At 33.9% G+C, this 16,231-nt stretch overlaps 1 protein-coding gene across 1 annotated transcript; it reads right to left on the bottom strand.

The window, feature by feature from the left end:
* Positions 1–5,806: 5,806 nt before the first annotated feature.
* On the bottom strand, positions 5,807–12,469 carry LOC110441610. The gene is made up of 8 exons (XM_021484800.1): positions 12,216–12,469; positions 10,948–11,244; positions 10,032–10,136; positions 9,758–9,779; positions 8,522–8,598; positions 6,605–6,632; positions 6,384–6,454; positions 5,807–5,919 (listed from the first exon to the last, which is right to left on the bottom strand). The coding sequence occupies exons 2-8, from the start codon at positions 11,195–11,197 to the stop codon at positions 5,807–5,809; spliced, it is 666 nt and encodes a 221-aa protein (XP_021340475.1). The 5' UTR covers positions 11,198–11,244; positions 12,216–12,469.
* Between the last annotated feature and the right edge of the window lie 3,762 nt (positions 12,470–16,231).

Genomic DNA, 16,231 nt, shown 5'->3' on the forward strand with positions numbered 1-16,231 from the left:
GATAAACGAAAATGTAAGTCATGTCAACGCTTCCACATTGCAAAGGACAATCCACTACACTGTCTTCGCTGCAAGGAATACTGCTGTATGAAATGTTTCGATATGGAAGAGTGGAAATAAAAATATACAGGCCTCGAGGACCTGTATATTCAAGCAGTCATAGCAAGATATTCTCATTACATATTATCCTGTCCTACAAATATTTCTCTTGCAAACTTTGTCGACTCCATCAGTTGAAACTACCAGCCAAATATTATCATATGTATGGTTCTATGCTTGTTGGTTCTTGTTCCGATGTTGTTTGAAGTGTTTAACACATGTTCCCCTGTGACCTTGTAAGTAGGTCAATGTCAGTTTCCTTCTCAAACTTTGTTGGCTCTATCACAGGAAGCTACCAGCCAAATCTTATGAATTCGTTCCTTTTTGTTCTTCAGAACAAATCGTTTGAAATATTGTCGACCTCTGTGACCTTTAGAGTAGATTGAGGTCATTTTTATTCGCAAACTTTGTCATGCTCAATCTAAAGAAGTTACCAGCCAGATATTAAAGTTATATACCTGTCAGTTCCTTAGAAGAAGTCACTTAAAATGTTTCACATATTTGACCCCTGTAACCTTAAATGCAGACACAGGTTATTATCATTTGCAAACTTCGTCAGGCTTCATCCCAGGAAGCTACCATCCAACTATTAAGATTCGTTACCTTTCAGATTTTCAGAAAAAAAGTTGTTAGTTTGACACACTTGACACATTTGACCGCTTAAACCACTATGACTTTGAAAGAAGGTCACAATGCTGTTTTCGTTCCCAAACTTGTTGGGTTTCACTCAAAGAAGTTTACAGCCAAATATGAAGATTTTATAACTTTCCTTCCGTAAGAAGAAGTTGTTGAAAGTGTTTGACCCCTGTGACCTTATACGGATATCCAGATTATTTTCATTTGCACACTTTCTCGGGCTCAATCCCATGGGGCTTCCAGCCAAATATTATTAATCTATGCTCTAATATTGAGGCTTTGACATAGCTGACCTCTGTGACCTTGATAATAGGTCAAGGTCATTTTCGGTTTTTGTCGGGCTCAATCCCAGGAGAAGCCACTAACCAAATATGGAGATTATATACATTTCAGTTCCTTAAAAGAGGTTGTATAAAGTGTTTGGCACATTTGACCGCTTTGACCTTGAAAGTACGTCAATGTCATTTCCATTCTCAAACTTAGTCGGGCTATATCCCTGGAGGACACCAACCTTTTAAAGAATCTTTACCTTTTTTGTTCTTCAGGAGAAGTCGTTTGAAATGTTTGACTCATTTGACCCATATGACCTTGAAAGTAGGTCAATGAAATTTTCGCTCGCACACTTCGTCAGGCTCCTACTAATGAAGTTTTCAGCCAAATATCATGACTTTAATCCTGTCAATTCTTCAGAAAAGTTGTTTAAAGTAAAAGTCCGTAAGACGGAAAGACGACTGACACTGCACCATGACGTACGTTCACTTGCCCTTCGCTGAGGTGAGCTAATCACTAATTTAATGTTGTTTGTTGTCCCGTGTAGAAAAGAAGTTGAAGGAAAATGGGTAAAGTGTCTGAAGGTGTATAAAACACTTGAAAACATACGAAACGTTCACAGAAGTTCGAATATGCACTGACCACACATACAAATGAACAAGACGAACATTTTAAAGGGACTGTTTAAAGTTATGTTAAAATTCCATAGTAGTGTGTCACTCATAACCTTTGTTTCAGAAGTGTTACGAGATATCTTCTGCTGTATTAGCTACTTTCAATCTCTTATACATATGTTTTTTTACTCAACTAATTATTCAGATAATTGATTAACCCATGGCAGCATGGGGGTCGCACAATTGAATATCAGTATGAAAGTATTTTTCTGAAAACAAAACAAACATATTTCTGCATCATCATACTAGGAAAAAACATTTTCTTCCATGTGATGTATCATCATTGAAGTATAATTCGGTATACAACACTTTTACCATCCATTTCCAATTGTGTTCTTGGTTAAAAGCGTTACTTTGAAAATGTCATGTATTCAATTGTACATTCGAGATTCAAAAATTTAAAATTCGATCATCAATATCGTTTTATCGAACGCTCGAATCTTGAAAATGTCAACTTTTCAAACAAATAATGGTCTTATTTCACAAACGATTAAGTATCCCTGTTCCTTTGCCAGACACCGCATTGTAAACCGGTTTTCTCTGATAAGACTACAGGTTTATTAATGAAAAGAAAACCATACTTTGTAGGATTTTCATGTAAAAACAAATGTAGATGAATTAAACAAATATTATCATCAACAGTGTTTTGGGTGCTTATAATTGAAACATGGCTAGACGGGGATTTAAACTCCTGACTGTCTCTAGATTTATGCACTGTCGCTCTCACTTACTGAGTTACAATGTACCTGATCAGCGAATTTAAGTTTTTTTTTGGGGGGGAGGGGTACTGCATATAGGAAATGTCACAGTGCAGTGGGACGTACATCCTTAGGCAAGAGGACCAAATTATTTTATCAGAATTAAATTACTTTTTATAACATAATAATAAATCATGCGCCATGACCTTCACAAGGTCAGATGCTGACGTGTAACGTTTAGGCTCTTTTTACCCACATTAGTAAGTTCCATGCTTTTTAAATAATAGAGCAAAACATGCATAAGTACAAATTATGTAAAATTAAAAAATTTCAATATTTGAATGCTATAATAAGGACTGTTAGCACACTTAAAGTGTAACTGTTCAATCAAACACCAATAAAAACAATAGAAATGACAATACTGTAATATCAAAATAATATCATTGCGATATATATTTGTTTTAGGTATTCAGTGCTGTACATACTAATTCAGATCTTCACAGAGAGAGAAGAAAAACATGGACTGCTTAGATATAACTGGATATATCAAAGCACGAGATTGTAAACAGTATCTTAGCAAATCTATAGCGCAGCTATGTACATTGTATAATAAAACAACGGGACCTTATATACTTGATATTTCCGCAGCATATTCGACCTTAGTTGAAGAGCTACTGGATACGAGGCCATATTTCAGCCAAGATATTCCAATCTACGTAATTAAATAGAAGGTTAAAATCGTTCTAGGTATTCGTGCAATTGATTAAAGCACACATACACGTATCCTATAATGAGTTATTGTTAAGATTTGAATTCAAATGAGTGTGTTTTACATTCATTTTTGTTCAACATTAACTGAAAAAGACTCCTATTGGTAAGCTTTAAATCTTGATATTGACCTACAGTAAGGCAACTTTGTCATCGCAAATCCAATTACTTTCACAAAAGCTTTAACAGCTTCTTTCAAAATATGAGATCGGACATATTCAAAGAAGAGATCAATTGACCATATGCTCCTTAATCATAATTGGTGGCTACGTGATACAGTCTAATCATTTTGATTGTACATTGACAGCAAAAGAAAATAATTGTTCCAGTTTGGACAGAATGAATATTTAATTAACAAATTAAATAATTTAATTTAATCAAAATATTCATTTGTGTATTTCTTTTCAAAATGACCACTAAAACTAATTTTGACTTTTTGAAGGTAAGAAGAATTGTCAAACGATACCAAAAATAAGAACGAGGTATTCATGTATGAAGGAGAAGACGCCACTACTTAATTTTCTTGCTAAACGGCAGTGATCATATAACGGTTTTTTTTTGCATTGGTATAACATTTTCTTCTCATGTTTTAAGAATGTTAGGGCCATTATATCTAGCCAGTAGCGTGTTGTGATGAAAAAATTCAAAATTCGTTGAAATGGTTGACATTCATGATCGCATGTGCTATTTTTTTAATGATTTCAAACAACGTATTCTGAATCCCCAGGCCAACAGTGATGCTATCTAGCCATAAGCATGCTCGATTGAAGGATTAGCAAGTTCATTCAGAATAATTTATCATGAATATATTATGTTTGCGAACCTCTTCTCCTGAATAACCATATGCCTTACGTTAATGGAATCTGGTCTGTACAGTAATGGTGGCGTAAATGAGTGCGAAGTATGTGAAAATGAACGACATTAAATGACATTCAAGTTCACATGATTCAAAATCAGTTAATCATTAATAAACATAATCAAACACCATGGTATATCGATTAGACAAAGAAGGTTGGCGCATAACGGGTTTGGTGGGTCTTTTAAGCATTACATAAACATAACGTAACTACTAACCAGTTGAAGTATATTCATGCATTATTTATTTGACTTATAGATACTTGAAGGGTAGCACTACGATATTTAAGTCCACGATTATTACATGAGCAGTTTTACGTGGGTCTTTTCATACAATCATTTGTCTGTTAAACACACAAAAAGAATAAAATGAGGCGAGCTAAAATTGATAAGTTAGTTAAAGTACTTAATTGTCAAAAACTGGTACAACAATACTATTTCAATACAATTTCAATCAATTAATAACAAATTGAACCTATACAATAGTTTAGCAAACATCACATGTTCTATAATACTACATTATGTACATGTTAACATACAAATTTAACAAATAATTAGAATATTGATTTCTGTTGCAATTCTACGTATGTTGTATAATATACAACATACGTTTGAATTAAAGTGATACATTTGTATCAAAACAAGTCAATTTTTACATGCAAAAACCGTATACACACATATGTTAGGATGACGAATGTTTCTAGTAAAATCCATTTATATGCGTAGATATGGCATCATGTGCTCGCATTTTTAAGTTGGCCCGTGGTCGACATGTAATTTACTACTCAAAACAGAATGAAGTGATTGCACATATATCTCATACTAGACTATTACATTACATATTTTTTTACAAATAGGATTTAAAAAAATTCTTGCAATTTAAAAAAAATACCTATTGCAAAATGTACTCGCCCTATGCGTAAGTATTCATTTAACCGCGGCCTCCACATGTTTCAATGAAAACAATCTGAAAATGTCGTCAAATTGCTAGCCTACAGTTTCTAAAAAAACACCAGTTGCATCATATACGATAACATCATTCAGAGTATACATATATTTACAGTAAAATGTATAGGATAAATATATATAGAGAAATGCATAACATAGTGCCTGTGTGATCTGTACAATTGACTAATAAATGAATAAACCATAAACATACTTGCTAGCGTTTTCGCCTAATTGACTGGCTGTTATCTGGCGACTGATGAACCCGTAAATGGGCGACAATCCTACCAATGTCGTGTATTTAGGAAAATCCACTTGTTATTGTAGATATACATAGCAAGAAATAATAGGTTAGCACCTCTCTCTACGGCCAACCTCTAAATATATATTGCTGAAAACACAAACAAAGTTTTTGTATCATTAACATTTTGGAGCGGAATACACTATGAACCTACCAATTAACACACTATTAATTTCAGTCATTCAAACGTGTATATATCTTTCTCTGTTTTTGGAAATAGCTCGTAAATGAAGCAGTGCATTGGAAAACGAAATAATTCCGTCATACTGTAACGACTGAATACCCAATAAAATCATCCAAGGATGCAGGTCCAATATTTATGCCAGGACTGTCACAGGTGCAGAGGAGAAGTAAGGGCTGCTGACATGCTCATTGTCAAATTGTGCACACGATGTGTCCACTGTTGTTTCGGTGCGTTGTGCAATCACACAACTGTATCTATCCATAATTATAACAATCATAATGATATATGACTAATATAGATTGATTATTATTCATAACATTTCCGGTCTACGGTTGATAGGTTTAGTCCAATAGAAACCTTTTGGAAAGCTTACGTATTAATTGAAGCTTTTCTGATTGTTCATTATAACGAGTTTTTGTGAACCAGATGGATTTTCCGGAACCAAAACACCCTCGGCAATTGCGGTGTTGATGTATATCTCTTTTTCACCTAAAAATAATGATGAACATGCTATTATTAATGGTGGCTTCTAGTATGTGATATGAACGGGATTAGCGTGTACATGTATCACCTGTCCCCAACAATCTTAAACAATATTTTTTTTGTATAAACACTGTTTATTTATATGTCCTGATTCTACTCTTCACCTAATTGTTTGTATTCAAAATATATACATTTTACATGAACAAATTATATTTCCGAATGAGGAAACTATAAAAAAAAAAAACATTAGAAATAACGGACAAAAACAAATATTCTAAAGTACATACAATGACCTGATTCGCGTATAAAATATTATACAATAAGCGTAATCTTCTGAAATAAGAATATTTAAGAACCATCTAATGTCTTTTGATGTTAATCAGTATAATTGCAAAGCTATGATAAAAGTTGTGCAATATTTGGATTCTATTTCATGTATCGATTATCTGAAAGACGATATCGATACTTACCAGATGTACTACCATGGAGCTCTTCATAGACGTTTGGATTCGACCGACCCTCCAATGACTCGGATTCTCTGCTAAAACAAAAATAAAACACCTTATTAACTATGCATCATCGAAAATCCGCCAGGACGAATCGTTGGAAGACACTAAATGATGTGACAAAAAAATAAAAAAAAGGGTTTACAAGTCTTGCTAATTAAACGAATTTGATAATACAAACTCACTTGTCAATGACTGGATCTTTCCGGCGACCTACAAAACAAGCAACATAAAACAGTTATGTAAATAGTAAACATTTTTTTATAGTTTTTTTCAATGCATGCAAAAACCGTATACACTCTGCTCATACACAAATGAAACAATACTTCATTTTCCTCCAACAGTTAAAAAACCTTGGTATCTCTATCAGGACCAACAAGCCATCTAGTATAAATTGATTAGACCTGTTTCATAATTATAAAGTGAACATAGCCCATATGTATTGGCCCCCAGAATGTTTACATAATTTAAAATCTGGCATGTTCATTACATTTGAATTTTAGTATAACAAATGGCGGTACGTTTCAGTAGGATAACGAATGTGCAAGTGTCGTACGCGTCAACATGGACCTTCTTTAACAGCACGGAATTTCTTCGTCAACAGAACATCAATGTGTTTGAGTGGCCATCGTTTTTTTCAGGATTCAATCCCACTGAGCAGGGATCAGTTTGACGATTGAGTGAGAAATGGATGTCAGCAGCCTAAAACGTTGCAACATTGAAAGACGAGTCTACAGGAACTGTGGCAGAAGTTCCCGATGAGGTCTTGAATAGACTAATCGCTTTCATGCGACGTATTTTTCAGGTTTTGGTCAACGCCCGTTTAGGGGTTCGATTACGCGATTATTGATTATGTAAACTTGATTTTACGTACGCTAAATAAGCCCTAGTTTTGTCGTTTCATGGAGACATTTAAATGAAACTGAAGTTTATCTATTTGGCACAACATATATTGATGTTAACATTGTGAATATGTGGCAGTGCTATTTTTTAGTTTGTAATATGAGCTGAATCCAAATTATTAAACTATATAATATTGTCTTAGTGAGAATGCTTAAGTTGTACGTATGTCTGACGCACTTAACAATTTTTATATACTGATTCTCGTACTGGTTGTACTGACCGGTTTGTCTGGTCAACGTGTGTCTTAAGTGTTTGTTACCTGTGCTGTTTTGTTATGTAAATATCTTGTCACGTGATTTCATGTCAGCTCGTGCACTTGTACGTCTTGCATCTTCATTTCCGCACTGGACAGAGACCAGACCAGTCATAGAGACCTATATAGTCAATACCGACATACATTATACCGACTGCGGTGAACAGAACTCTACTTATTTCCGAGTAAGTGTTTGGAATATATTAGTATTGAGCTATTTGAAATATTACATTTTAGGGTAACCTTTATGGAATTAGTATGTTTGCATTTCTAAAAATATTTGAAGTTAAAATATCTTTCTTTGATAAACGTAATGTTGTATGTGGTTTCCATAATCTTTTTATGGAAATTGTAATTGATAAATATTTTAAAAGTAATTTGCTAAGCATGTTTACTATATATTAAGGTTTTTTTCTTTTTCTTTTCAATGGAGCCATATACCTATTATGTAGGCAACGTACATTATACGTAGATATCATTAGTAGACCCCTGTCAGAGCGATATGGTAGGCATTTTTAATATAAGGCACTATTACATTATCTCGCATTAATCATAGTTGATGTGCAAAATTGGTAAATTTTATAATATGTCATGTATAAGTATTTCAAATGTATTGTATTAAATTCATAATGTTATTTGCAACCGTTACGGGTATTGTGAATTTTGATGTAAAGTCAAGCTGATGTACATTGTATAATGTAGATCTTTTATGTATTGTACATGTGCTTTTGTGGTTTCTTTGTGCTATTGCAGAGTTTCGACTCCAATAAATGATTGTGTAAATGGACATTTGCTTCTTCGCGATGTGTAAGAAATCTGTGAGGCACCTGAACCCGGCTACACGTTTATAGCATTTCCTGTACATTAAAGAACACTATCAAAACAAACCTTTAACGTTTTCTTTGCAGGCCATTATATTGAAAATTATCACTATTGCGTGTTTTACCTGGAAGATGACTTCCTATTTCAGAGTACACAAACGCCTTGGTAATTTCATTCGTATTGAGTTGTTCATATGGAGATCTGTGAAGATATAGAATAAAACACAATAAAACGATGTAATACTTTGTTTTCAAGCATAACTATTTATCAGTTTGAAGAAACATTACTATTTAACAGTTAAAATCTATAACACTACACCCCTGCAGGTCGGGGGTCGAGAAAATAATAGACCTGTTGTTACCTGTTGCATGCGTCCTAAGATGCGATTAATGTGGAAACCCACTGCAGAATTGGGGGGTTTTGTGGCTTATGCATAAAGACACAAAGTCGATCAAAATATGTCTGCACTAATTGTAAAAGAATACACCTGTTGCTGCCCACTGTATGTATCATACGATAAGACTAATGCGGAAACCCACTGCAGAATTGGGACATACCAAATCCTTATACATGATATTGTTATTACTTGCTTAACGTTCAGCAATTGGGGAAATGGCAACAACTAGTTCACCCGTTGTCAATATAATGTGATCGGGCGGAATGCTTTGACTGGTGCATTCGGTATGGTTTTTCAGTAAGCTGTACAATTGACTTTGAATAAAATGAAAACAAACCATAACGCTAAAATGTTGTTTTAAATAAGTGTTGAATGTTCAAACAAGATTACCGTTCGTCGTCCTCCTTATTGGGTGTCACAGCTGAAACAGACATTGTATAATTTAATAAAAAATCCTTTTTACTTTTGTACAAATTAACGAATGCTATATAGATATAGATATTATTGTTTTGTATTGCATTGTATACAACTTAACCGACATGGCGAAATTAACACAACATGAATAATTGTATGAAGAGAAGAACTTATTGATGTTGGACATTATCCCTAAAACAACGTGTTCAAGAGTATCAAGCGTTTTTCACTGAAATTACCTCGTTCTGAAAGTTGCACGTTCTGAAACTCCCTTTAATTCGGATGCTGGGCTTTGCTAGGAAACAATATACAAAATTACTTTATATTTTTCAATTCACAGCTATTACTTCACAATATACCATCAAATTTCGGAAAAGAAATTCTTAACATAGTACGATGGTTTTAATTAAGCACGCTTTTCAAACTGAACTGATTTTGGCAACATTGCATTATCATTAATATAAACAAGATATTTACGAAAAGACGAAATAACTAATAAAAACCAAAAAAGGATATCTGTCGATTTGGTGGCAATATTAATTGACTTACATAAAAGGCAGTCTACCATTTCCTGTAAAATAACAGAGGTAGATATTAAAAGTAGTGTATGCTTGTTTAACGTTAACATATAACGAACGTAAATTGAAGTAATGAAGTTATCTTGAGTATGTTCAATCCGTGATATAGACAAACAGACAGAACAAATGGAAATTATTGATCAATATAAAATGTAGATAAAACTCATAAATGACTTTTTGCAATTTCCTTTTTTTACTTCTTTTGTTTGATATATTTTTTAAAGATTTGGGTAATATGTACGTACGACTGATGAATATTCCAAGTCCAACTGTTAACAGGAGCGTGAGAACGCCGGTACAAATCAGGGCAACTCCTGTTACATACATGCTGTCAGTACCGCAGGAACATTCTTTATTTAACAAAAGTAGTATCTGTATTTTTTATAAACCAATCAATATATGAAAATAAATTACCTCATCCATGAAGTGAACTGTTGTTATTAAACAGTGATCTAAAACGTGACATGTACTTTAGTCGTTCGAACTCAACAGTTATATTATAAGGGCAAAATATAAACAGTGGAGATATTTGTATGATAAAGATACAATTCATTAGTAAAGAATAATAATACAATGTGTTTCGGAAAGGTAAGCGTCTTCTGCTTCATCGACGATACCTGCAGTGTAAATCTAGGCAAAAGCCAAGTAATTAAAAATGTAAGACCTAAATTCACGACAAAGAAACAGCAAGGTGAGCATAATTAAAACCATCGACCCTCATACCATATCATGGCATATGTATTCAATGAGATTGCAAATTAAAACAAAGAAGGTGTCTATATTCTAAACTGTAACTCTCACAATCTTATTTTGTCAATTTGTCAATAAGAAAACGACATCTAAAGATATGAACATATTGAAAAATTGGTGGTCATAGCAAGATTGATTTTGACAGTCGTGGTAAGCTTTTCAATAAATTCAGACTAAAGACTATTAAAGAGAAAAAGGTAGAGAAAGGCTCGGTCAGGAAAAAGGCAAAACGTGTTTTAACTGAAATGCCAAAACTTTTATGGAAAAACTTGTCATCGAGCTTAAATGCTTCAAACGCTTGAAATACAAAAAAAAATAGTTATCACTATGTATACAAATTTAATCTCTTCACATCGCCAATATAATAACCTTTAACAGCGTAACAAAAGAAGGTGATTGTAAGTAACTTACCGCCCTGAACTGTACACCCAACAGCATCAAGTGATGTTGTATTTCCGTAGGTGTTGTATGCTGCAATCTTGAATGTATATAGTCGTCCTCCCACCAAATTGTCTACATATAAACTATAAATGTTCCTTCCGTCTTCAAATGCAATTGTCACTGGATACACTTCTTTTGATTTTTTAAAGGCGTCCATGCTGAATAAAACACGGTAAAACTGGGAGTTTCCAGCGTCCTCCCACGATACTTCGGCAGACATTTGCTTTCCACAGTCAACTTGCAAAATCTTCGGTGGACGTGGATTTCCTATGGTTTTGATATAAATGAGTATGTTTAAAATATAGTCAAATATTACAATATATAAATCAGATGTATACATGTTATGGATGATTATCAAGGAAATTCGGCTGAAGCATTTAGATACATTTTACAGTGAAAATAGGTTCTTGTGAGTCTATGACATCGTGCCAACAATACCGTGTGCAGACGATCCATTTATCCTACACAAAACGTGCTCAGAATCGAACAATTTAACGATCGTTTGCTCCATAGGGCAGTTCACACTTAAAATACCGGAACACTCGTGTAAAATATGGAAGTATTTAATTACTGATCAATTTATTTTGTATTTATCCCAAGTATCAAAATCATGCTACAATGACTGTAAAACTGTCAAGAATGGGGTCCCCCAGGGTACCACGTATCAGAACAGGAAGATAATATTTGCTAGGTGTCTGTGACTTTTGCTTTGCTTATATTCATCAGTATTTGATACAAAAGGTACATCGGTGATATGGCAGTTATCTTAACAAACCTGGATACTGTATGTTTTTAAATTGCGTTCATGCTATTGCTTTTCAGTATATGACACATGGCAGTTTCACACTTCAATGAGTAGGATTTCCGGGGTTACAAAAACGTAAAAACTGCATAACTCGACCCATTGTCCATGATCAAAATCTGGATTTGATTATGTGAATACCTAATTACTCAAAAATCAAAAAGTCAAGCCGTCAGGATTGCTTTCACAATGTCAATTTGCATGTGTTGATTAAATTGATACCGCATCTTCAAAGCATACATCATGTAACTCAGAAAAGATATTCTAAAATAAAGTATTTGAAATATCTTCCATATCACATACTAAATTGTACGCCTGCACAAGATATGGTCTTATGTACACTATCAGCATACAACGAAAACGCCAAGAGGAAAACAAGGCAAAGCGACTGGAATTTACTTAAAATGAAGGTTTTGTGCTAACATTATTAATTTACCTCTATCAGCAACTGTGAAAGTGAGTGTCCCGTTGCCCTCACTATTTATTGCCGTTACAGTATATAATCCAAACCAGGCCTCTTGTATGTTCGCACGTGTCCCCACTGACAAGGCTGACAGGTTCGATGAAAAAGGTGCATTATGTATAACAAAGTTGTCTGTCCCGTCGTTTAGCTCAGTAAAAGAATTATGTGAAGAGTTCTGGAAAGTCCATGTGAATGATGAAGGTCCCGGGTTTGACAGAAATATGGCATTCATAGTTAGATTATCATGAGTGGCCAACCCTATCTGTCGAACTGTAAACACTCTTGGATCAAGACGCGGCGAACCTAATTTGGATGGAATTTAAAAAAGACACAAAATAAGACAACTTATTGCTCTACGATTTAGTATCACACACAAGCAGAATCACACACATATATACAGATACACATACTACCGCATACACACAAATATGATTTGATATTTAATTACTTTCATAAAGAAAGTACAATGATGTATGATGAATAAGGGTATGCGTTGCCATAGGAAACCTTTTTTTGTTGTTGCGAATACCTGGACGTCAAACGATTCCGTAAAGCTACTACCAACCTAAACTTGGCATGACTGATTTTTTTTATTATTTTTTTTCTATTACAGGACTTTCAATTCCCGGTCCATATATAAAGCTTTTAACATTTTATTGATAGATTTATCACTGGATTTTATTCTGATATTTCTTTTACTTTTAAAAAGTATGGACAAAAAGATAAACTTCAGACCTCCTTGTATTCACAGTTTTCTTTACCGTAAGTTACGTTATGAAGCTAACGGTGTGTTTTAATTGACGTAATGCACCGTGTTAGCTACACTTAATTATGTTTTCAAGCTGGCGGTTCAGTCGACGTAATTGAGCGTACGGCTTACAAAGTAGTGCGTTATCAAGCTAACACGGTATCTGGGTATATAATCAGCTGACGGCGGGTTCTTTACGTTCTTAATTGTACGGGCCTCTTTACATTACGTTGTCAAACTAACGGCATTTTCTTTAACGACGTTGTTAACCTTACAGCTCACCCTGGATTACGCCATTCACATGAAAACGTGTTTTATCGACGTTATCATCATCAGGTAAATTCACAATTAGCATTTCAGCAGATTTTACACGAAGACATTTAAGTAAAGTTTGAATTGATTCTTTTCTGCAAAAATCGTGATTACGTTTTTTTTTCTACTTACGTGATTAGCTACAAAGCAGAGAAAATATATCAAGGTTCACGCCAGCAGTCGCCAATAGCGCCAAATAAGAAATAATAATATGTTGGCGATAAAGAAAGATATTGACAAGTTGTTTTGTCAATATCTTAAAAAAAATGCAATGTGTCGGTTTATAGCTCTAACACAGGTAAACAGTGACCATCTAGCTGCTACATCCTGGTGAATTCACTGCCCAATTAACTTATTAGTGTAACGCTATTGTTACAATCACTAATCAAATCTAAATGGTACGCCTGTTGGCACACTGTGTATGTAGCAAACAATACGTGACCAACAGTGATCAGGAGTCCTAACAACAAGTCAAGGGCATTGGGGATATAATTGAGAGGACTAAGAATTTGGTATACAATACAATCAACACTAATTAACATGCACATAAAACAAATACAATAAAATTTGATGACAAACGATCTTTATATCGGGGCCAATATAACTTAATGCTAATAGAACAAATTAAATTGCAACTGAAGTAAAGATTCAGACTATAGAAACATTTCATTTACTGGAATACATCATGACATGTTTTAATATGGACACAATTTTAATATATCCTATTTTTCTCAAAACCTTATTAAGGACAAACTAGACGTTCTTAGCGCTGACTTGATATATACATATGTTAGTGTCATAACAGATCCGGACCGAAATTCAGGATTTTCTTTTTTTAACACTTAACATATTTTTTTAATGATTAGATTTATTTTGAATTGGAAATATTGTATTAATATCTTTGTATTTATAACAATTTGTGTTATTCTATTTGTCTGGAGTGGGATTGTTTCAGAAGAAAAGTAATATGATACATGGAAAATTTAGGGACACAACATTTTAATAAAAATATCATAGGGGATCATAAAGGAATCGAGACACAGACGTTTTACTTTTATGTGAGCTCTTTGTAACAAACAGATTAAAGATATTAATATTGATGATATAGTAAAGAAATACTTAAGCACAAGGAATAAATTTTTTAACCACGGCACCTTGTTAATGCCTTTAAATAATTGGTTCATACATGTAAAATTTGGCGCAAGAAATTATTTTTGCTGACAGTTTTGGCGAAATAATTTTTTGAAGCTGGTGTGAACCCTGTATTGTCATAGTTGCCATGTTTTTTAAGCAAGTATGCTATTAATAAACGCCCTGGTCATTTCGTGTGATCCCCTAAGTATCAGCCATATGAAATTAACATATGTTCATGCCTTCAATAATATACTTTTTCTAGATCGTAATCTCTGTCGATTCCGTTTGATATCTGTTAAATGCGTATTATCCTACTTCAAGTCACGCAAATTTTTTCATAAAGAATACTCTCTTTAAAGTTTAATCTCATAAAAAAACGCTGCTATCGCCTCTTGATCTGGATAATGCAAATAGTGACGTTTTCGCAATATTTTTAGAGTGCTTGTTCATGGAAAATCGAAAGCGTTCTTGCTGTTGTTTTGTTTTCAATATCTCAATATTTACCATCGTATGGCATTGTCTCTATAATTCTACCAAATTCAGTTGGCATTCATGTAGGCTTTGAATGTCACGGACCGATTGTTGACGTCATCATTTTTATGACGACACAATTGTTACGTTGGATACCACCGACTTTAGATTCCACTGATAACCACTTGTTCATTGAACAAGCATACACGATGCAAACGTCATTTGAACTAAATGCTGAATAACAACAAGTGCAATTTTTGTTTATGAGACGAATATATTCCAAAAATGGTAAATATAAGTATTGAACTGCTTTTAATTGGCATGCATAGTCAATATGAGTTCCAACTGGCTCGTGCGCTTCATTGAATTTGCCTTTGTCCAGTTGGCATTCATATTGCCTATGAATGCTAACTGAAAGCAGTTCAATGCTTAACTGCACACTGACATTTTCTTAAAACATGCAAACAAAACCTGAAGATGACAATATAAAACGTAGGGAAAACAATGCTTTTAACCGAAAGTTTGGAACTTGATTTAAAACACATCCCATTTATTTATAGGCATAACAATGATTTATTCAGTATGAGTAAATTCACCGAAAACTGCAATACTGTTGCTTAAAAACGGAAAAAAACTCCCAGTATCTTCCTTCAAATAAGCACTGTTGTAATATGTTACATCGTTTCAATTATGTTTTTGTCCTGTTTACTTTTAAAGGAGCACTGGTGAGCTTTGACACCTGGTCGAGAGATACGGTCGGAACATCTGATTATTCGAGATCTGAATGGTCGAGAAGAGACGTTTGTCGATTTTGATTGAACGAGAACATATGGTTGTAAATTTTGAATGGATAAAAGAAGTTCATTGAGTTTTGAATTTGATGCAGAGTAAATTATTTACCTGGCGAAGTGGTTTCAACGACTTCATCAACCTTTGACTATTTCACTGGTTTTAGCTTCTTTATTCGCGAACAGAATATATGGTAATGACTTAGAGCTTAGGTCGTTTATGACTCTCAATCTGGTGACGAGAATCAGCAGGCGACGGAAATATTACAATTTTTATGTATACTTTTCAAGAAATACTTTTCATTTTAATAGAACACTTGCCTAGGTTATTTTGAGCATACTTGACCTACTGAGAAACAATTTTATCTGTAAGTGAATCCACTAAAATAAATGTGCCGTTATAGTTCGATAGAAAATTATATAAAAAGTCGCCGTTTGTATTATGTGCGTGTATCAGTTGCTTAGTGTTTCAATCATTTAAGTGGTTCTAGCTTAAGAATGGCGGTTATCGCTTTGTCTCGAGAGAAACACCGTAG

Source organism: Mizuhopecten yessoensis, unplaced genomic scaffold (assembly GCF_002113885.1).
Source record: "Mizuhopecten yessoensis strain PY_sf001 unplaced genomic scaffold, ASM211388v2 scaffold716053, whole genome shotgun sequence".
Taxonomy (NCBI): Eukaryota; Metazoa; Mollusca; class Bivalvia; order Pectinida; family Pectinidae; genus Mizuhopecten; species Mizuhopecten yessoensis.